The 21,478-nt window shown below is 50.8% G+C and overlaps 1 protein-coding gene across 1 annotated transcript; it reads right to left on the reverse strand.

The window, feature by feature from the left end:
• Positions 1–325: 325 nt before the first annotated feature.
• ITGAX (integrin subunit alpha X) lies at positions 326–21,122 on the reverse strand. Its single transcript, XM_005886966.3, has 30 exons — positions 20,970–21,122; positions 20,284–20,386; positions 19,683–19,786; positions 19,323–19,393; positions 19,064–19,178; positions 16,582–16,712; positions 16,312–16,457; positions 15,933–16,083; positions 15,477–15,627; positions 14,958–15,031; positions 14,678–14,807; positions 14,411–14,553; positions 14,112–14,252; positions 13,810–14,019; positions 10,503–10,633; positions 10,224–10,381; positions 9,926–10,080; positions 9,076–9,207; positions 8,913–8,986; positions 8,554–8,695; positions 5,960–6,076; positions 5,791–5,870; positions 5,617–5,700; positions 4,259–4,337; positions 4,043–4,150; positions 3,611–3,694; positions 3,293–3,406; positions 3,041–3,142; positions 2,658–2,768; positions 326–1,900 (listed from the first exon to the last, which is right to left on the reverse strand). Exons 1-30 carry the CDS (start codon positions 21,028–21,030, stop codon positions 1,802–1,804), a joined length of 3,501 nt encoding a protein of 1,166 aa, XP_005887028.2. The 5' UTR covers positions 21,031–21,122; the 3' UTR covers positions 326–1,801.
• Positions 21,123–21,478: the final 356 nt, after the last annotated feature.

Below are 21,478 nucleotides of genomic sequence, written 5' to 3' on the forward strand. Positions count from 1 at the left end.
TTATGTGAGAGGCCATTATACTTTGTTTGAAAATGACACAACAGCTTTGATAAAATTATGGTACTACTATGGTGGATGGCTGTCCAGTAGTCAAGACTCGGAGCTTCCAATTCAAGGGGTGCAGGTTCGATCCCTGGTCAGGGAACTAAGATCCCACATGCCACTCAGGCAAAAAATAAAATTAGTAAATAAATAAAACTAATTCATGGTTGCTTTAAAAAATCCTTTAAAAATTATGGTATGACTGGACAAAGTTTCATAATGGACAACAACCTAGGAACAAATAGATACCTGATCCAAGAAAATCCAATTTTCAAATGGTATATTTCCTAGACACATTTTAATTTCTCAGCTCACAATCACTCAACCCAGCGTTCATACGTGTCTATAGTAATATGAAGTGCAATCTCGCTCAGTACTGACTTTGATGACATTGTTCTAGTTGCACCAATTCTCTTTTATTTTTTAATTACAATATTTATCCCTTGATGAATAATTTTTGAGCTATCAATCCCTTTTTGTGATTTGGGCATATAACACAACACAATGGAAACCGTGAAAATTGCACATATAATGAAGGGAAACAATAACACACACAGGAAAATTATATGAAAATAGCACCATTGCCTGAATGTTAAACTACTGTCTTTGGAGCCCAGGGACAAGCTTTAGGAGCACAATTATAAGGATATGGCAGGATTTCTGTGAAAGTCACTGGGATCAAATGTGTGAGATGCATGGGTTTAAAATTGTTTCTTGTCTTTTTTTCCCCCTCTGAAACAGTATTTAGGAAACCTTTGGAGGTTTGTGGAGCAAATTTTGAAAAACAACACTCTAAACCCCAATTCTCATAAGGTCTAAATTGGAGCCCAGCTTAATGAATTTCATCATAACTGGTCCTTCTGGAGACCCCCCAACTTCCAAATTCAAAAGGGTTTGGGACCCTATGGTGGATGGGGTGATAATTTGGGGTGGAGGTGAAGGAACGGCTTCCCCTCAAATCACATGGTTAAGTGCCTCCCCTTCTGTTTTTCTAATTAAAACATCCACGTGGCCCGAGCACCTTCATGGAGGCAGCAGTAGGAGCTGTCCAGTGAATGGCCCGCTGTGCGTTGACTCCCAGCTCGGCACCAGGCACCACATTGACCGTTATGCTGAGACAGGTGGCATTATAATAAGAATGACCTTATTTAGGGGCAGCAGGTGCCTGAGAGAGGACTTCAAAGTGCTCTCCAGTCACCAACCATATGCAAATGATGTCATCTTCAATACATCCCAGGGTTTGTAAGAAGCATCCGCGTATTGCTTCACAAGCTGGGGAGTTCAGAAGTTATACTGTAAGTAAGGGGGAACCTCTGAGGATGGATGAGGATGCGTGGCAGGTTTAGTACTGTATTTTAGGAAGATCATCGGTGGTTAGTGGAGGAACAGAGACTGGAGCCTGAGGCTTCTGTCCATGGATTTCTAGGTAGAAATTCCAAGTCAAGTCCTCAGGTTGCACAGCAAGGATCCTGTCCTGGGATTTCCAGCTGGAGCCTTGACAAGACCAATGCCCCCTCCCAGGCAAGGTGATTTGTGCAAACACACTGCATCCTCTCAAGGACAGAAAGCAGCTGATCCCAGCTCCCCTCACTTGGAATGCTTCCCCATCAGGCCTGACTGGGGTGAGAGTAACCAGGCTAGGGAATCGCTCAGGGGAGAGCAGGTTCAAAGGAGAATAGGAGGTAGTTGCTTATCGGGCAAAAGTGAGAAGGCCAGGGACCCTCTCAGATGAGACAGTAGGACAATGGGAGGCAGTATCTTATTGGGCAGCTTGGGGGTTTCCTGTCTCGTTTTCTGGGACAGTCTGTTGGTTTGCTCCTTCCATCATTTCCTTGTACTGACGTTTGAAGAAACCAACCTGTTAGGGAGGAAGGAGAGAAAAAATCAGGAAGTCCAGTGGATGAGAAGAAAAGAGATGATGGAGAGGATCAGTGATCATCATTTCTGGAACCCTATGTTCCAGCACTATACTAAGAACTTTAAATAAACAGTGTCACTTAGACTCTGCCACAGTTCTGTGAGCTGGGCAGAACCACCTTCAGAATGAGAAACCAAGACCCATCATGGGCCAAACACATGCCAATGGCCAAGGAAAGAATCAGTGGTGGCATCAACATCAAATCCAGGGCTTTCATGTTCTAATTTGCCTTCCAGGGAAACATGTAAAGAGGTGAAGAAGAGCAGAAAAGAAATGGAGACAGATTAGAGGAGGCTTGAGAATCAGACAGAAAGACATGGAGTCCACTGGGGACAAGTGATGTAACAGGTGGCTTCCCTGCTGGCTCAGCAGTAAAGAATCCACCAGCAATGCAGGAGACATGGGTTCGATCCCTGGGTTAGGAAGATCCCCTGGGAGAAAAACATGGCAACCCACTCCAGTATTCTTGCCTGGAAAATCCCGTGGACAGAGGAACCTGGTGAGCTGCAGTCCATGGGGTCGCAAAAGAGTCAAACACGACTTAGCGACTAAACAACAACAGATGTCACAGGTGGGAAGGGATCTCTTTAGGAAGAATTGGAGTCACAGGCTTGACTCCACGGTGAGCTCTTTCTTACACTATAGAAAGAGTGGGATCAAATGCTGGCGGTCTCAGGAGTGGGATAAAAACACTCACCTTGTACAGTAGGGCTGTGATGAGGGCCAGGAGCAGCAGTCCTCCCAGAGAGCTGCCCACAATGAGGGGGATGGGGTTGTAGACCTCATACTTCTCCAGCACCAGCTCCGTCTGGAGTAGAGATGACCCCATCAGAAAGGCTCAGGACTCCTGCTGTCCCAGACTCCTCCCAGGTCCCCTTGAACTTCCTCCCCTCCTTCATCAGGCTCTGCTCCAAGGGGTGGGATACAGAAGGACTCATGGGCTTAGGAACAACTGTCCTGCCTGGGGCTCTCCATCCATCCTGCCTCTCTCCAGGATTGCAAGCCCCCAACTCAGCATCACGGTTTTAGCATCAGGAACTGTCCGACCAGCCCGGCCCCTCCCTACCACATGGTCACTACCTGAGCTCTCAAAAATGTCTCCTGTCCTGGAAGCTGAGAATACACGAGTCTGTTGAAGGTGATTTCAGCCACGCTCACGACCAGCACCTTCTTCTGCTGTGTCTGCAAAAGAGAAGAGGAGAGCTGGGAACTAGCTGTAGTTGGATGGGCAGGAGGGCTCGGGGATAGAGAAACGCCCTGGCTTGAGGTAGGCACAGACACATCAGGCTCCACATGAGTCTGGGAAGGGACTCTGCTCTTAGAATTACACACCTGGCTGACCCAGCGGAAGCTGAGGTTGCCCTTCAGGATGAAGTCAAGTTCCTCCTGGATGCCAAAGGAGGGGATGTCACAGCGGAACCTTAGGCAGACAGCGATGGAGCAGTCCTAGAGACAGAGAAGTGGCATCATGCTAGGGAAAGATGGGTTTGAAGGTAGAAGGCAGCGTTCAACTGTCTGATCTGAGAGGAGCTGCCACATTGGAGCTCAAGCAGGCTGTTCAGCAGACATCCATCTGATATAATACGTATTCCTGAATCAAATCCCTCTGAAGTCTGGCTTCCAGTGGGGGACCGCCCAGGGCCCTCTCACCAGGACAGGCTTCTTCTTAAAGTGGGTCAGGAAATCAGACTCTGTGGGCGCTGTTCTCTCTGAAGAGCACTGAATGGAGGGGTTCTAGGAAAAAGGCACAGGGAGAAAGCATGTGAGGGGTCATCAGGGACTCACGAAGACCAAGGAGTCCAGGTAGGGCTTCCCTGGTGGCTCAGTGGTAAAGGATCCGCCTGCCAATGACGGAGATGCAGGTTCGATCCCTGCATCGGGAAAGATCCCCTGGAGGAGGAAATGGCAACCCACTCCAGGATTCTTGCCTGGAAAATCCCACAGACAGGGGAGCCTGGTGGGCTACAGTCTATGGGGTTGCAAAAGAGTTGGACACAACTGAGCCATTAAAGAACAACCAAAAAACCACAGGGAGTCCAGGGAGAGGGCATTAATGGAGGACCCATAGAGCCTTTTGAGTACCTGGGGGTTGAGGACCTCTATGTCCTTCCACACGGGCACCTGGTTCAGCTCCATGGGCACTGAGATGTCGATGCTGACAGGCAGCTCCCTCTGCCCCAGGTTGTTCACCTGCATGGAGGTCGGTGAGGGCCAAGATCATGCCGAACCCCCTGCCCTCTCGGATCTCTGGCTCCTGGGCCCCCGCCCCAGGCCATGTTCCCAAGTCACCACGCGTGCCTGGTATCTGTGCTGGGCCTCCCTGCTGCCCTCCTCCTGTGAGGCCGAGAAGTTGAGGTACTTGGTGGATTGTTCATGGCTGCAGGGAGAGGAGGCAGGGGCGGATGAGAAGTTCCGTTAGGGCCTCCTGAGGAGACTTGGGGTGGGAGCATGACAGGACGGGTGATCAGAGGGCCCCTGGGCTGGTCGGGAGTGACTTAGGGTAATGGGATGGTTCAGGGAGCGGGGCTGGGCTGCAGGCTAGGTGCAGGCTTCCTGCAGAGGCTGTCCAGGGAGGAGACCGCCAGGGCAGCCAGGCAGGGGGGTGGGGTCACAGGGACTGCTGAGAGCTCTGTCTGACCCGGGGGGAGGGGGCCAGGGCCTGCCCTCTCTGTGCCTGGGTCTTCCTTTAGGGCCTCTGTGGACTCGGAGGAGGCCAGATGGGCCGGTGGGACCAGATGAAGGTGTAGGGAGATTCAGGCTGATGCTGCTGACGAATGTCTACTGGACCCACCCTTTCTGGCTCCCTGGGGTCTTCCCTGGGGCCCTTCTCTCCTGTTTCCTCAGTATTTCTTTCTTTCTTCCTTCCTTTCTCCCTCCCTCCCGCCTCTCTCTCTTTCTTCCTTTCTGCTTGTGAGCTCTTAGTTCCTTGACCAGGGATCAAACCTATGAAACCTCAGACTCTTAGCCACAGGACCATCAGAGAATTCCCTCCTCAGCTTTTCTGGGCCTGGGGTTTGGAGATGGGGGTGGGCCCAACACAGACTGTCCACTGGGTATCGCTGTAACCACACCTCGAGGCTGCCCTCGGTCCCCAGCCTGGCTCCTCACCAGGGGGCTGCTCTCACTTCCGTGCCCCCTCCCCTGCCCCACTCCACTCCTTGTATACCTGCCCTTCACCTGCACCACAGAATTTCGAACCCCCACTCCTACTCTGAAGTGTCATCCTTCTCTAAGAAGGGCCCCTCCAAAACACCCCAGCTTGTCCTGGGGCCTCTATTAAATGTGGGCTATAACGATAATAACATCATAATTATTGTTATCAATAGCCACAAAAAGCACTTGATTGATTAGTAAGTGCTGCTAGTGGTGTCATCTACTTATTGAAAGGGTAGTAATAAAACTTAAATTTGAGGGACTTCCCTGTTAAGAATCCATCTTCCAATGCAGGGGACACAGGGAACTAAGATCCCATATGCCATGGGGCCACTAAGCCCGTGAGCTGCAACTAGAGAAAGCCTGAGCACTGCAATGAAGACCCAGCACGGTCAAAACAAAACAAACTTAAACTCGGCAGAGGTTCAGCTCCTACAGAGAGAGAATTCCCTGCACCCCACAGTGTAATGGGCGAGGACCCATTGGAGGTCGTGGTGTGGCACCTGCTGATCACGGTGTAGACGGCATACTTCACGGGGAGCTCCAGCTGGAAGGCGGTCTTGCTTGTCTTGGGGCTGTTATTCTCACTGGAAAAAGAGGAGGATCCCAGCTGGGAAGTTCCCCAGGGGAGGAGACTGAGAGGGAAGGGGCGCTGCCCTGGGCCTGGCCCAGCTCACCTGCTCACATTGGCGGCAAGAAGCAGCTTGTCTCCCAGGGTGGCCGTGGGGGAGACGTGAAAGGTGACCGTGAAGGTGACCTGGGGAGGAGGCAGAAATGGGAGGAGGTCACCGAGGAGTGGGACCGCGTCGGGGCCGGGGAGGAGGAGTGGGCAGAAGCGAGGCTGACCTGGGCGCCCTCACGGAAGATGAGGTGGTTGACGCTACAGCGGGTGCTTCTGGTGCCCTGGGTCCCGGCGGGGGCGCTGTCACAGGTCAGGCGCAGGGAACGCGACTGCAGATGGCTCTGGGGAAGCACAGATGAACCAAGGCAGGTGAGAACTTGTTAGTGTCCCAACAAAACTCTATACAGAAATGACAGTTACCTGCAATTTACCTTAAGGTTATGTTTTGTTTTGTTTTAAATTTTTGGGCTTCCCTGGTGGTCCAGTGGTTGAGAATCTGCCTTGCAATGCAGGGGACACGGGTTTGATCCCTGGTCCTGGAAGATTCCATATGCCTTGGGGCAACTAAGCCCATGTAATACTGAGTCTGTGCTCTGGAGCCCAGGAGCCACAACTACTGGGGCCCTGGGGCCCTAGATCCCATGCTCCACAAGAGAAGCCACCGTAAGGAGAAGCCCAAGCACCTCAACTAGAGAGTAGCCCCCAATCACCATAACAAGAGAAAAGCCCTCCCACAGCAACGAAGACCCAGCACAGCCAAAAATAAAGAAATTGGTGTGACTTAAAAATTTTTTTTTAATCTTTAAACACTATCTGATCAAACTTCTTCCTGAGGTAGAAATCCCAGATATATTGTTAATAGCATTTCCCTTTTTTTTAATTCACAGTTCTTTTTAAAAGATTTGTGTTATGAAAATTTCAAATCTACTCAAAAGTGGAAAGACAAGGTAAATCCACCCCATATCCCCATCACTCACATTAAATTACCAACATTTTTCTACTCTGTTTTGTTCACCTGTTTTCCACTTTTTCTCCCCTGAATTATTTAAAGCACATTCCTAATATCACATACTTTCGATCTAGAAAGACTTCAGTGAATACCAGCCACAGATACGGGTATTTTTTAACATAAGCACAAGACTCAACAAAATTAACAATAACTCCTTAAGATCAGCTGATATCCAAGTCATGTTAAGTCATTCTAAGTTGTGTCCAAAAATGTGAATATTATAGCTCATTTTTAGAAGCAGTATCTGGTACTTCCCTGGTGGTCCAGCGATTGTGACTCTACGCTCCCAATGCAGAGGGCCTGGATTCAATCTCTGATCAGGGAAGTAGAGCCCATATGCCACTACTGAGAGTTCCCATGCGTCAAGGAAGAGATCCCACATGCCACAAATAAGACCCAGCGTAGCCAAGTAAATAAATATTTTCAAAAAGTAAATAAAAGCCGTATCCAAAAAAGATCCACACTGGCATCTAGTTGGTGTGTCTAGAAGTACCTCCAGTGATAGTGTGTTCACCCTCACAGGGCAGCTGGCGTTTGTCAATCCTAGACAAACATTCCTAGAAATACATTCATCATGTATTTCGTCATGCATTGATCAAAGTAAGCCTCCATTGGGAAGACTGGCTTAAGAGACACGTGGGAGAACAACCAAACATAAAATGTGGACCTAGCTTAAATGCTGGTTCAAATAAACCACTTAAAAGGATATATTTGAGACAATTAAGGAAATTTGATTATGGTCTAAATACCAAGAAATTATTCATTTCATTGGGTGTGATCATGACTATGGGGTCATGTAAGACAGTTCTACTGTCCAGAACAGTGAAACAGGAAGATGTATGATGACAGGGTATCTGGGATTGGTTTTAAAATATTTAAACCAAGAGAGGGTAAAAACAGATGAACAATGTAACAAAATGCTGATGATCGTTGAATCTGGGCAATAATTTAGGAGGAGGTTTGTTGAACCACTCTCCTCTTTTGTAAATGTTTAACACAATTTTTCATAATAAAATGTTTGTTAAAAATCTCTCTTTGACTCCCTGTGGTCCTGGTTCTGTCTTCTAGAACAGGGATTGCCATATGGCAGCCCAGCACCAATTTGTATACATAAAGTTTTATTGGAACACAGCCATGCTCATTCATACACATATTGTCAATGGCTGCTTTCACTTTACATCAGCAAGAATGAGGACATTGTGGGGCCCACAAAACTGAAATATCTACTCTCTGCCCTTTATGGATAAAGTATGCCAAGCTCTAATCTACAGTAACCAATAAATCCAACTCATCTTCCACAGGACAGTATTTTACTTAATTTTTTCTTTTCTATTTTATTTTCTGAGTCACAAGGCTTTTGGAATCCTAGTTTTCCTCAACCAGGGATTGAACTTGGGCCATGGCAGTGAAAACCCTGGGTTCTAACCACTGAACCACCAGGGAATTCCCCAGGAAGAGTGTTTTAAAATATTTGAAGGCTGAGTTATGTTCTCCTTTAAAAGAGAAATAGTTATACTATGTGTAATATAAAGAAATAGAAGGCAGGGTCCCCGCGCTTCTCACATTAGCATCGTCCTGGGAACTAATTCCTGACTGTCATTCTTAAAATGCCAAGCTCAGAGCTGAACACAGAATGAGTTGAGGCATGTCACAGCAAACACAGCCACATCCATCTAACCATGATCAGTCCAGCTCTCTTGGCTTTCAAGAATGCTAAACAGTAGAAGACCTGCCTGAGCATTGAACCCAACACAGGAGTCTCTGCTGGCCCCCTGCCATCAGCCTTTCCTTTCCCAGAGGGGACAGTACCTGGCCCCCAGTCACACGTCGGTAAGACAACCCTGGAGGGTAGAAGAAGGTGACTGCGGTTCCATAGGAGTCCTCGCCATCATTCCACACTCTCACTTTCAGGTTCAGCTCCAGGTTACTACCCACGATCAGGGTCTTCAAGCTAGCATTGGGGCAGAGGAGAGAAGGTGATTCTGTGACCAAGGCTGAAAATGGGGTGGGGATGAAATACAGAGTTGGGAAGTGGGGGGAGAGACAGGGACAGTGTATCTGGGTCCAGAGCCCTGGGTAGAGATGTTAAGAAGAGCCAGGAACAGGAGCCCTGGGTTCCAGGAGAGGGCCTGGGGAACTAGAGTAGGTCTAAGGGGCTGGACGCTCACTCTGAGACCCCAAAGGAGATGCTGAGGTCATCCTGGCAGACGTGATCCGCGCCACAGTTCTTCTCAAAGGGGAGCTGAGAGGGAAGGCAAAGCAGGGTTTTCCCTCAAGATCTAGAGTCCACCCCCTCCAACCCCTCTGGAAAAGGCCAACCCCAGGACTCACAGAGGTTGTGAAGTATCTCTGGGCGTCCACTGCCAACATAGGCTGGAGGTTTCTTAGGCTAGAGATGGGCTTGCCCACCAGGGAGAAGTTGAGACGCAAGATGATGGGGGTCACTGAGTCCTCCACACAGTCCTGGGGGATGGATACAGGAGGAAGCAAGAAACGCACCCTCGCAGCCACCAGCTGGGTCCCATCTCCTCATTCGTAAAATGCAGTAACAATGGTACCAACCCACAGCCCCTCGTAAACACTCATCACTAGGATCTGCATGTGGAACCACTGCTGTGGTTGTCCTTCATCTTGAGTATCCTTCCCCCAGCCTCCCACGGGCTCCCTCACTCTACTCAGGGTCTCCCCAGACTGTTCCCCATAGCCCCCTGAAACCCTCTCTGTTCTCTCTTCAGCTTTATCTCTCTTTCTTCACTATTATCTATTATCTAGGAATATTATCGACATCTATTATCTAGGAATTTGATTCGCTTCTGATCTTCCCCCATAGCTCCCTCTGGTCATGATCATTTTGTCCACTGCTGGCTCCCTAGTGTCGAGGACAGGACCTGTCTCAGAGGAGTGGCTGGATAAAAGAATCCCAGCCCAATGCCCCATGGCTCTCCAAAGCAGCCTTAGGCTTCTACCTGAAATCCAGCCGTGTAGCCTGCAGCTGATGCAGCCAACCTCATCCATCCTTCACTCCCTTAGTCATTCAGCTAACCTGTGTTAAGCCCCTCCTGCTTTCCACTTGCCGTTTGGGGGTGGAGCCAAGGCGAGGACCAGAACACATTCCTGCGTCCCTACCCAGCCACCACCCCCTACCAGCCTCAGGGTCGCCTCCCTCCCCAGGACTCCTCACCGGAAGGAGCAACCTCACAGCCTCACAGTGCTGCTTCAGCCCCAGCTCTCGAACACGGGTCAGATTCCGAGTCCCCGTTTCTTGGAAGATGGCACGAGAACTCAGGCGGCCGGGGTCAAGGGTTAGGTCAAAGGTCACAATGCTTTGGAGGTTAACTGTAGGGGAAAGTGGGGGATGGAAAAGGCTGAGAGAGAAAGAGGACCTCCCCAAGTGGGCAAGGGCAAGGGAAGAGACAGAAGCCCTGGGCTTGGGGACTCCCAGGGTCATGTTATCTTGGGTCAGGGGGCAAACGACTCACCCAGCTGGTTCTTGGAACTTTGGGAAACTTGGAGGCAGACAATGGCCTTGCCCAGATCATGCGGAAAGGTCACCAGCTGCTGACACTCATAGACAGACCTAGCGATCTCTGCAGGTGTGATGTGAATGTTCGCCCACATCCTGAGCACAGGTCTGGTCCTGTGGGTAGAACACTGATCTGAGAACAAGCCTCTGGTTCCGGGAGGACAACCAGGGAGGGTGGTTAGAGAGGCTGGTGTCCTCGCAGGCCTGGGACCACCCAGTGGGTATGTGTCCTTACCTGAGCAGCAGTGCGTGCCCCTGGGCCCCCACAGCCACGTCTGCCAGTCCATCCTGGGTGAGGTCCTGACCCCCGCTCAGCGACTGCCCGAAATACTGGAGGCTGGGGGAGAGCTGGGCGCCTGTGACCCGCTGGCCAGAGAGGGAGCGGCAAATCAGGTTGTTGTTATTATTTAGTCACTCAGTCGTGTCTGACTCTTTTGCGACCTGGTGCTATAGCCCACCAGGCTCCTCTGTCCATGGGATTTCCCAGGCATGAAGAGTGGAATGGGTTGCCATTTCCTTCTCCAGGGGATCTTCCTGACCCGGGGATCCAGCTCGCCTCTCCTGAATTAGCAGGTGAGTTCTTCACCACTGAGCCACCAGGGAAGCCCAAGTCAGGTTGAGGGTGAGATAAATAAGTTGAACAGAAGCAACAAGAGGAACAGGGAAGAGGGGATGAGGGAGACAGAATGGAGGGGTGAGCCATAAAAAAAAAGACAACTCCAAGAAGTACCTAAAAAAAGGAAGTGGGAGTAGAGAAATAGTGACTAGAGACAAAAGATTTCTAGGACATAAATGAAGAAGTAGAGCTGGAAAGACTGGGCTGGTGACCTGACTTTCATTCATTCACTTGGCTAGTTCATCTCAGGTTCCTATTCTGGCTCCTTCACTTATGAGCCATGAGATCTTAAGCCAGGGGTCAGTCTTTCTGTACCTCAGTTTCCTTATCCCTCATCTAGGATGATAACACCTCAGAGCACTAAATAAGCTAACTCATGGAGTTCTTAGAACAGCACTTGGCATACGGTCACTACTCAGTAACTTACCATGACGAGTATCAGGGCTAGAAGGGTCCCTTAGCAGTCACCCCCATGTCCCTCATTCTCCTCTACCTCTTGCCCCTGACAACCAATAATCCACTTTCTGACTTCGTGGATTTACCTATTCTGGGCATTTCATGTAAACAGAATCACACAATATGTGGTCCTTTGATGGATCCAGCTTCTTTCACTAAGCATGTTTTCAGGGTTCATCCATGTTGTAGCATGTTGTAGCATGTTGTGTTGACACATGTAGCATGCGTCAGTGTTTCATTCTTTTCATGGCTGAATAATATGCCACTGTGTGGGTATACCACATTTTCTTTATCTGTTCATGAGTAGATGGGCATTTTGATTATTTCCCCCTTTTGGTTGTTACATATAACACTAAAATAAACAATCATGTGTAACTTTTTTGTGTACGGACCTGTTTTTAATTCTCTTGAGTGGAACTTCCGGGTCACCCAGTAACTCTAGTTTAACCTTTTGAAGAGCTGTTTTCCAAAGTAGCTGCATCATTCTACATTCCCACTTATAGTGGTTTAGTATGCCACATACTTTCACATCCTCATCAACACTTGTTATCATCTGTCTTTCTGATTCTAGCCATCCTAATAGGTGTGAACATGGAACAACAGACTGGTTCCAAATAGGAAAAGGAGTACGTCAAGGCTGTATATTGTCACCCTGCTTATTTAACTTCTATGCAGAGTACATCATGAGAAACACTGGGCTGGAAGAAACACAAGCTGGAATCAAGATTGCTGGGAGAAATATCAATAACCTCAGATATGCAGATGACACCACCCTTATGGCAGAAAGTGAAGAGGAACTCAAAAGCCTCTTGATGAAAGTGAAAGTGGAGAGTGAAAAAGTTGGCTTAAAGCTCAACGTTCAGAAAACAAAGATCATAGCATCTGGTCCCATCACTTCATGGGAAATAGATGGGGAAACAGTGGAAACAGTGTCAGACTTTATTTTTGGGGGCTCCAAAATCACTGCAGATGGTGACTGCAGCCATGAAATTAAAAGACGCTTACTCCTTGGAAGGAAAGTTATGACCAACCTAGATAGCATATTGAAAAGCAGAGACATTACTCTGCCAACAAAGGTCCGTCTAGTCAAGGCTATGGTTTTTCCTGCGGTCATGTATGGATGTGAGAGTTGGACTGTGAAGAAGGCTGAGCACTGAAGAATTGATGCCTTTGAACTGTGGTGTTGGAGAAGACTCTTGAGAGTCCCTTGGACTGCAAGGAGATCCAACCAGTCCATTCTGGAGATCAGCCCTGGGATTTCTTTTGAAGGAATGATGCTAAAGCTGAAACTCCAGTACTTTGGCCACCTCATACGAAGAGTTGACTCATTGGAAAAGACTCTGATGCTGGGAGGGGTTGGGGGCAGGAGGAGAAGGGGACGACAGAGGATGAGATGGCTGGATGGCATCACTGACTCGATGGACATGAGTCTGAGTGAACTCCGGGAGTTGGTGATGGACAGGGAGGCCTAGCGTGCTGCGATTCACGGGGTCGCAAAGAGTCCGACACGACTGAGTGACTGAACTGAACTGATGTCTCATTGTGGTTTTGACTTCCTGATGACTGACAACTAATGATGCTGAACATCTTCTTACGTGCGAATTGATCCTTTGTATATCACCTTTGAAGAAAAGTCTTTTCAGATCTTTTGCTTATTTTTTAATTGAGACTTCCTTAACTTTTTCCCTCCCTTCTCAGCCTGCCCCACCCAATGAAGGGCTCCTGCCTATGGGTAATCGGCAGGATTACTGACGGCAGGAGACAATAAAGTCATGACATCCAGGGAGATGAAGGGGTAGGTGGACAGGCAGACTGAGGCTCCCAGAACTAAACCGATTGGCAAAGCGAGCCAGATAGAGGTGGAGCTCCCGGTCAGAGACAAGAGGTTGGAACCTCCCTCACCACGATTCTTGATCCACTATAAACCTTGCACAGGTCACGGCACTTCTCTTCTCCATGCCCCAGATTTCATCTTTAAAATGTCTTTGCTAATGCCTGGCCTGTGTATGGGGTAAAACTGCTAGGGGATTGCAAGACTTGGGTGGAGAAAGTATCAAGTCACCATACAAAGTAATGTTAGTCGCTCAGTCATGTCCAACTCTTTGTGACCCAGTGGACTGTAGCCCACCAGGCTCCTCTGTCCATGGGATTCTCCAGGAAAGAGTACTGGAGTGGGTTGCCTTTCCCTTCTCCAGGGGATCTTCCCGACCCAGGGATCAAACCCAGGTCTCTTGCATTGCAGGAAGATTCTTTACCATCTGAGCCACCAAGAATCCGTCTATACGAATTAAAGAATTACCAATGTTTCCATTTTGGAAGCTCCACAGATTTTGCTTGACGCCTACTAGGTGCCCAGTTCTAGGCAAAAGAGGTAAGATGAGGGAAAGAAGAATTATCCAGGTGGCAGTGTCAAAGACAGGAAGCTGCCAGGAGGAGGTTTGTGGCAAAAGGGATTGTGACCAAGCCTCACCTGGCTGTGGGAGGGGCTGATGCCCAGTTCTGAGGTTCCATGGAACAGGTAGACAGCACCCTGGTTCTCCTGCTCTCCCGGGGCCCCAATGGCCACATCCACCAGCCTGTCCCCATTCACATCCCCCAGCGCTGTCAGGGCTGCCCCAAAGCGGCCCCAGGGGTGGCCCGGCTCCCCTCGCAGAACAGCATCACACTGCCACTTAGCTCTCTGCAGAACAAAAACAGTGTCAGGTCCCACCCCAGGCGACCCCTCCATCCCACAGCCAGACCCCACCCAGCCCGGGTCTCATCACTACTCACCCCCCGGGGAAAGGGGCACACGGACACCTGGCCCCCCTGGGTCTGCTCGTAGAAATGAGGGGCCCCAATGAGGACCAGGTCAGAGCTACTATCTCCATTCACATCCACAGAGCAGAGGGAGGCCCCGAAGTAGGAGCCGATCTGGAAGGCAGAGTTGGGAGTCATCCTGTCTGCCCTCTGCCAGGGGCACGCCCTGGGCTGAGTCCCACCTCTCCCCAGACACCAACACCTCCCCCAGAGGCCCTGCACCCGCTTCCTCTCCTCCTTCTCTGCCCCTGAAGACCCCCTCCACACTCAACCTGGGTCCCTGTGACTTCAGCCTGTGGCCTCCATTGCCTGGACACCTGGGTGAAGAGGACCACCTTCCCGGTGTGCTGATGGCGGGGCGCCCCCAGGATCAGGCTCTGTGCCCCCCTCCAAAGGGCCAGCTCTGTGGAGTAACCTGAAGGGGCCAGGGTCAGCACCGAGGCTTCCCCACCCCCGTCCCCTCATCCCCCACCCCCGGGCCCCTGTCCTTCCCAGGCAGCCCATCTCCTGCCCAGCCCCCAACCGCAGCCTTGTCTCACCCAGATACGAGTCCCTCATGTCCACGTGCTCCTGGGACATGTTGATGAAGGTGGGGTTCTTATTTGGGGGGTACAGGAAGGCACCTCCAGACCAGCTGAAGCTCCCCACAGCCCCCAAAACTGGTCCATCCTGGAAGGAAAGGATTCCAGGGTGAGCAGGTGGGAAAAAGACAGCCTATTCTGAAGAAATGCCTGCCGCCCACTCATCAGATACCCACTCTTGCCTTCCCTCTGTCTCTGCCTAACCCTACATCAATGGGCTGAAAGGGGCCCCACTTACAGGCATGAACACAGCACTGAAGCCCTCCTGAGACATCTCCAGTTCGAAGGAACTACTGCTTATGGTCTGTGTACCTAGGGAAAGGTATGACACCTAGGTTCTATGGGGGAAAGACAAGCTTTGCTAGGTTCAGGGAGAATCTCAGCTTTAAGAGGATCTCATGTGTGTGCTATGTGCTAGATTGCTTCAGTTGTGTCCGACGCTACGTGACCCCATGGACTGTAGCCTGCCAGGCTCCTCTGTGCACGGGATTCTCCAGATAAGTATAGTGGAGTGGGTTGCCATGCCCTCCTCCAGGGGATCTTCTTGACCCAGGGATCAAACCCACGTATTCTGTGGCTCCTGCATTGCCGGTGGATTGTTTACCACTGAGCCACTGAGGAAGCCCAGGAGGATCTCATGTTGGAGACTAAATACCCAAAGGGAGGAACTGGCCCATGACAAAGGAGTCCATGTTCTAGAAGAAAAAGGATTTATAGGTGAGGGCTTCTGAAACAAGTAGTTCCATCTCTGACTTACCCTCAATGGCAAAAATCTTCTCTTTCAGTTGTTTCTGAATGTCTCGCAAAGCATCAAAATTCTCCACTTGAAATACATGCTCTTCAGAGGGTGTGGAGGCAATGTCGATTAATTCTTTCAAGGACTTTTTGTATCGAAATGCTGATCCCACCTGTCCCCAGCAAAGACCAACTCAGTGAAAATAATCCAAACTATAACATGCCTGCTGGATGCTGGGCTCCTCCAGTAACCCTGCCAGGTTAATATAATTACAGCCAGCGAACAGGCAAGAAAAATGAGGCTCAGACAGCATGGAGGAGTTTAAGGAAAAGGATGAGAGTCCTCCAGGCTGGGACAAAGTTTTCATCCTGAAGGCAGAAGAAGCTAAGAGAGCTGGTGGGTTCTGTCCTTGAAAGGGAAGGTGCCTTAAGAGGACTTGAGAGGAGGAGGTAGAGTAAGGGCATCCCCCCATCCTACCCCAATTGCATATCGGATGATGCCGGCGGCCTCAGCCCGGGGAATGACATCCTCGTAACCCAGGTTTTCTGTTTTCTCCCCATCAGTGATGACGATGAGGATTTTGGAGGCATCTTTTCGGGCCCCGTAGGCGGCACTGAACAGCTTATCTCTGTCAGAGAAGATGAAGGTCCAGAGGCCAGCGAAATGAGCCGCTGCTTGGCCCCTGATGCCTTTGTGAGAACGAGGGGATGCTCTGTCCCACCCGGAGGCCCCTGGCTTGGTCAGGAGACCACAGCCTGAATTTCAGTGCCCACCTCCCTTCCGCACCGAGACAGATGGGGCCGTGAAGGAAGACTCAAATGCTTTAGGGGAGGACCTGGGAGGAGTCAGGACTCACGTGACAAATAGGATGGCTGAGGCCGTGAACGTCCATTGTCGCAGCTGCCGGACGGAATTCAGGAGGCTTAGTGGGTCTGAGCTGGTAGCGAAGTCTTTGAAAGCGAAGTGCACCTTGAAAGTGCTGGAGAACTGCACCAGGGAGAACTGGGAGAACCAAGCAGCGCTGAGGGTCAGGCCGAGGCAACGCCACCTCGAGGCTCCTCCCACAAGCCTCCCCGGGGCGGGGCGGGGCGGAGCTACACCCGGCTTCCCGCCCTCGAGGGCACACCTGGGAGTTGGGACGCTGGAACTGGCTCATCACGGCCTTCACGAAGTTCAACATTTTGTTAAAATCGCTGGAAAAGATGCTGCCTGAGCCGTCGATCAGAAAGGCGATGTCCTGATCCTGCCTTGGGCACTCTAGGGGAGGAGATGGCACCAGTCCCCAGAGGGACATTCACAAAGCCCGGGTCTCCTGGCCACAAGACGAGGAGTTTCCCTCCCAGGAGCTGCCCTGACTCCTGCCTAGAACAGGATCCCTTGGTCTCCCAAAGTCTCTAAAGAGGCCACATCTGTGATTCAGCTGCTCACACCTGGTTGATTAAAAAGTGACAATTCGTCCAGTCCAGATGGTGAGAGGCTGGGGCCCCTCCTTCTACCTCGACTGTCCGTGTCCCGCCCCCTGGCCTTTCTCCACCTTCTCTCCCACCGTCCCCACTGTCCAGCAATAACAGGACACTGCTCCAGCCCCTGTCTCGGGGTCAGCACCAAACTACTTTTGTTAAATATTTAAACAAAATCCATCCTCAGAAGAGACAGCTCGGGGACTTCCCTGGTGGACCAGTGGTTAAGAATCTGCCTGCCAATACAGGAGACATGGTTAGATCCCTGGTCCTGGAAGATCCCACATGCTGGGGGGCAACTAAGCCTGCACACCGCAGTTACTGAAGCCGGCGCATCCTAGAGCCCGTGATCCACAACAAGAGAAGCCACCGAAACTGAAAAGCCTGTGCTGCTAAGTCACTTCAGTCGTGTCCGACTCTGTGCGACCCCACAGACGGCAGCCCACCAGGCTCCCCCGTCCCTGGGATTCTCCAGGCAAGAACACTGGAGTGGGTTGCCATTTCCTTCCCCAATGCATGAAAGTGAAAAGTGAAAGTGAAGTCGCTCAGTCGTGTCCGACTCTTAGCGACCCCATGGACTGCAGCCCACCAGGCTTCTCCGTCCATGGGATTTTCCAGGCAAGAGTACTGGAGTGGGGTGCCATAAAAACCTATACACTACAGCAAAGAGTAGCACAACCCTCCGCGCCCCCGGCCACGCCCCCACCCTCCCCGCCGCCGCCACGCCCCCGCCCTCCACAACTAGAGAAAGTTCTTGAGCAGACCCAGGGCAGACAAAAATAACATAAATACTAAATCAATATTTTTTTTTAAAAAAAGAAGAGGGAGTCCCGCTTGACTTGGCTCTCTGATGGAGATTCCTGTCTAGCCCCTAGCTTCCCCCTTCTGCCTCTGAGGCTTCCCAGCAGAAATAAGGGTGTCCTGGTGGAAGCCCAGGGGCCTAGGAGGTGCTGGGAGGGGCACCCCAGTCAAAGCCCCGGATGTCAGTCTCCCCAAGGGCTTGGGTGTGAATGTGGAACCAGGAAGGGGCCTTGGTCTGCCCCAGGTGGGGTCTGAGAAGCTTACTGTTTCACCTCCTCATCCCCCATCCCCATCAGCACAGGGGAAGCCGGGTCCTCAACCTGTACTCACACACACACGTGTACATATACACATATACCACACACACACACATAACACACACAAACATACATGCAATATACACACATACACACTCATGCACATACATATCAACATACACATACACAACATGCACAAACACATATATACATACATCATACACATGCAAACATACACACAACATGCACAAACACATATACACATACACACTCATACACATACATATCAACACACACAAACATATACAACATGCACAAACACATACACACACTCATACACATACACACACAAACACACAGGCAAGTGTACACACAACATGCAAAAATACACGTAAACATCACACACATACATATGCATACACACAGACGAATAAACATACATACAACACACAAATACATATATACATTACATACACACATACAAACACACACATACGCACAACATACACACAAACACGCATAAATATATATATATATCACTCTCATGCACATACATATACATACACACACGTACACATTTACACACACACACACACACACACACACATACATGCACACTGCTCAGACTGCCTGTATCCTCATCACCTTTCCCAGCCTGCTGCACAAATCAATTGGTTATATACCACAGGGTACAATGGGTGAAAATAAATGTCCTTCACTCTAAAAATTGTAGCAGCTGGCATAAACTGAGCCCTCGCCACTGAGGCACTGAGCTGAACCCTGGCCGTGGACCGTCTATGTTATTCACAGTGTCGGGTGTGCTTTTATTCCCATCAAACAGACGAGGGCATTGAAGCTCAGAGAGAGAAAGGCCCTAGAAAGGCCCTGCACTGGCATAGTGATGAGGCAGGTGTAAAAGCAGGTGGTGGCCTCTCCAGGCATGTTTGGAATCACTGTGCCCTCCAGCGAAATTTTTTTTTATGGATCCCTCTGGTTTATCCACTCTGGTAAGAGTGTTCCTTGCCCCACGGCAAGCCCCTGTCAAATGCGTGTAGGTTCCTCAAAGGACTCAGTGGCCCCAAACACTCACCCTGCAGGGCAGCCGGGATCCTCTTGACCTGCCGAAACGGGGAGGCCAGCAGGAAGCAGGTCCCGGTCAAGTGCATGTTCTCCCGGCATGCGTGGTGCACGGTGGGGCCACAGGCCTGGGGACAGAGGGGCTTGGTGGGAAGGGTTGTCTGTCACACCCTCCCGTCCAAGCACCCCCACCCTCCACGAGACCCCCAGCACCAGAGCCCTAGATCCCCACGCATTCTCTCAGGATGCTCCTGTGACCCAGGGCAACTCACCAGCAGTTGAAAGGGGTTGGTGGTGGCTGCCATGGACAGGCCCAGGGACATGTTCACAGCCTCTGGAGGCACTGAGGGCACAGATGTATGCATGGTCACCTTCAGGTCAGAGGAGGCAGGGGGCACCTCAACTCTAGGAGATGAGGCAGTCTGACAGGTGAAGGGAGCTTTTGGTCTTGATGGAGCTATGGGGGCGCAGGGGTGGGATGGGAGGGGAGACTGTGGGAGGGTCAGGAGGCCTGTCTGAGGCTCAGGGTCTGCAGACAGAGCTGAAGCCAGGGAGTGAGTCTCCTGTGTTCCCCACAGACCCACAGAGCATGGGAGCCTGAACCTGGGTGCCAGCCACGGGCAGCCACTCACCCTGCAGGGGGATGGCCTCACACTTCCCCGTGCCGTAGTCACACGAGTAGAGGCCGCCTGTTTGATTGGCAGCCTTTACCTCCCGGGGGGCTCCAACCACCAGCCTGGGGGAGAAAAGAGCATGGCAGCTAAGATCATGGATGCTGGAGCCAGACTGCCACTTGGCCAGTTTGCTTTCCCTCTCTAAGCCTCAGTTTCCTCATCTGTAAAGTGGAGATTCATAACAATCTAAAGTCCACATGAGAGAGATTTTGGTTTCTTTCATTCTCTAGTATATGTCTGGCTCCTGAGACATACAGTAATAGATGCTCAATAAACATTTGTTGAGTGGTGGCTTCCTACATCATATGGTTGCTGTGAGGATGAAATCAGTGCCCATCCAAAGGTGCCTGGCACTTAGTGATTGCTCGATAAAAAATGAAGTTAGCTGTGGTCATTGACATCGCAAGATGGCCCTTCTTCAGTCCAGTTCTTCATAGCCTTAGGGGAAATTGCCATGGCAGACAGAGGAGAGTTTGTGAATAAGGGAAGGATGTGGGGAGAGACCAGCCCTGTGCAGGGAAGGAGTTGATGAAAGCCAAAGACACCACACTGTCCTCACCATTGGGCATACTGGACCACACTGTGTCCAAACCCAGGGCTGTCCACACGGAAGGTTGTCGGTTGCTCTGTGTCCAAGTTGAAGCAGAGAGAGGACACCGGGGCTGGGAAGGAAGGCGAGGAGACAAGCTTTGAGGAAGGGTCTCCCACCTCCTCCATCTTCTTTGCTCCCAGGCTGCCTCCCCCTACTACCCCTCCAGGCATAATGCCCCAGCATCTCCTGGGCTTCTGGACCCCCAGCCTCAGGCCTCTCTCAGCCCTGTTTGCCTCCTTCAGATGGTCCAGAGATAGCTGTCCTCCACTAGTCTGCTACCAAGTTTCATTTCTCCATTGCCACAGAGCAACGCCCAAATAGACCTCTTTCCCCATACCTCCCTCAGGGCTCCCATGAAGGAGAATTCAGGAAAACTTGGGGCCGAACAGATGCAGCAGACAGAGTACATGATTGACTTCTTCTGCCTACTCGAGACACCTCTGCATTGTCCAGGCAACTGGCCTCTCTTCCAGCATTTTCTCTCGAACACCCCTAAAATTGATTCAGCATCCTCTCAACCTCCACAAACCCCAGATCCTCAACCTGGTATAACTCCAGATCCCTCCCCTAAAGCCTGAGTTCGAAAAGTCATTCTTGGCTCTCTCTCTAGCTCGACCCCCATCCTCTCCTCCCCACCATGACCCTCGGCTTACCCATCAACAGCAAGAGAAAAACCCGGGTCCTGGTCATGACAAGAAGGTCAGATGTGGGCATCAGAGCACTTGAGCCCCAAAGGGAAGAGCTGGACCAAGATGCCAAGGAAGCCAGTGAGCAGAGAGAAGCTCAGGAGGCCAGATGCAGGGAGGGAAGTTGTCAGCATGACTCAGAGGTGGGGGTGGAGAATACAACTGAAATAAGCAGAGAAAGGGGCAGGCAGCCTACAAACACTGTGTCCAGGAGTCTTTCTAAGCAGAGATGATATGACTCGCTTCTCTTGTCTCTGCAACCTAGGCTGGGGTGGATGCAAATCTCCTGCCCCACCCCACCTCTCCCACGTTCCCTTATTGTACAGAAGAAAGTTTCCCCCTGACCTTGAAATGTCAATGAACCAGGGGATGGGAAAGGGTAGATGCCAGGGTGTCTTCAGACCCCTAAGAGAGGCTCTGGGAAGAATCTTCCACTTTGGACCTCTGGACCCTAGGAGGAAGGCAGAGTGGGTATT

This window comes from Bos mutus, chromosome 25 (assembly GCF_027580195.1).
Source record: "Bos mutus isolate GX-2022 chromosome 25, NWIPB_WYAK_1.1, whole genome shotgun sequence".
In the NCBI taxonomy this organism is placed as follows: Eukaryota; Metazoa; Chordata; class Mammalia; order Artiodactyla; family Bovidae; genus Bos; species Bos mutus.

What these genes read in the sequence shown, in the direction of transcription:
- ITGAX (XM_005886966.3), bottom strand. Translation starts at nt 21,030, where the DNA reads ATGCCCACATCTGACCTTCTTGTCATGACCAGGACCCGGGTTTTTCTC. An exon ending in GGGCACGCACTGCTGCTCAG is followed by an intron (nt 10,382 to 10,502) that starts GTAAGGACACAT and finishes TTCTACCCACAG; the next exon opens with GACCAGACCTGTGCTCAGGA. An exon ending in AGACATTTTTGAGAGCTCAG is followed by an intron (nt 2,769 to 3,040) that starts GTAGTGACCATG and finishes TCTCTACTCCAG; the next exon opens with ACGGAGCTGGTGCTGGAGAA.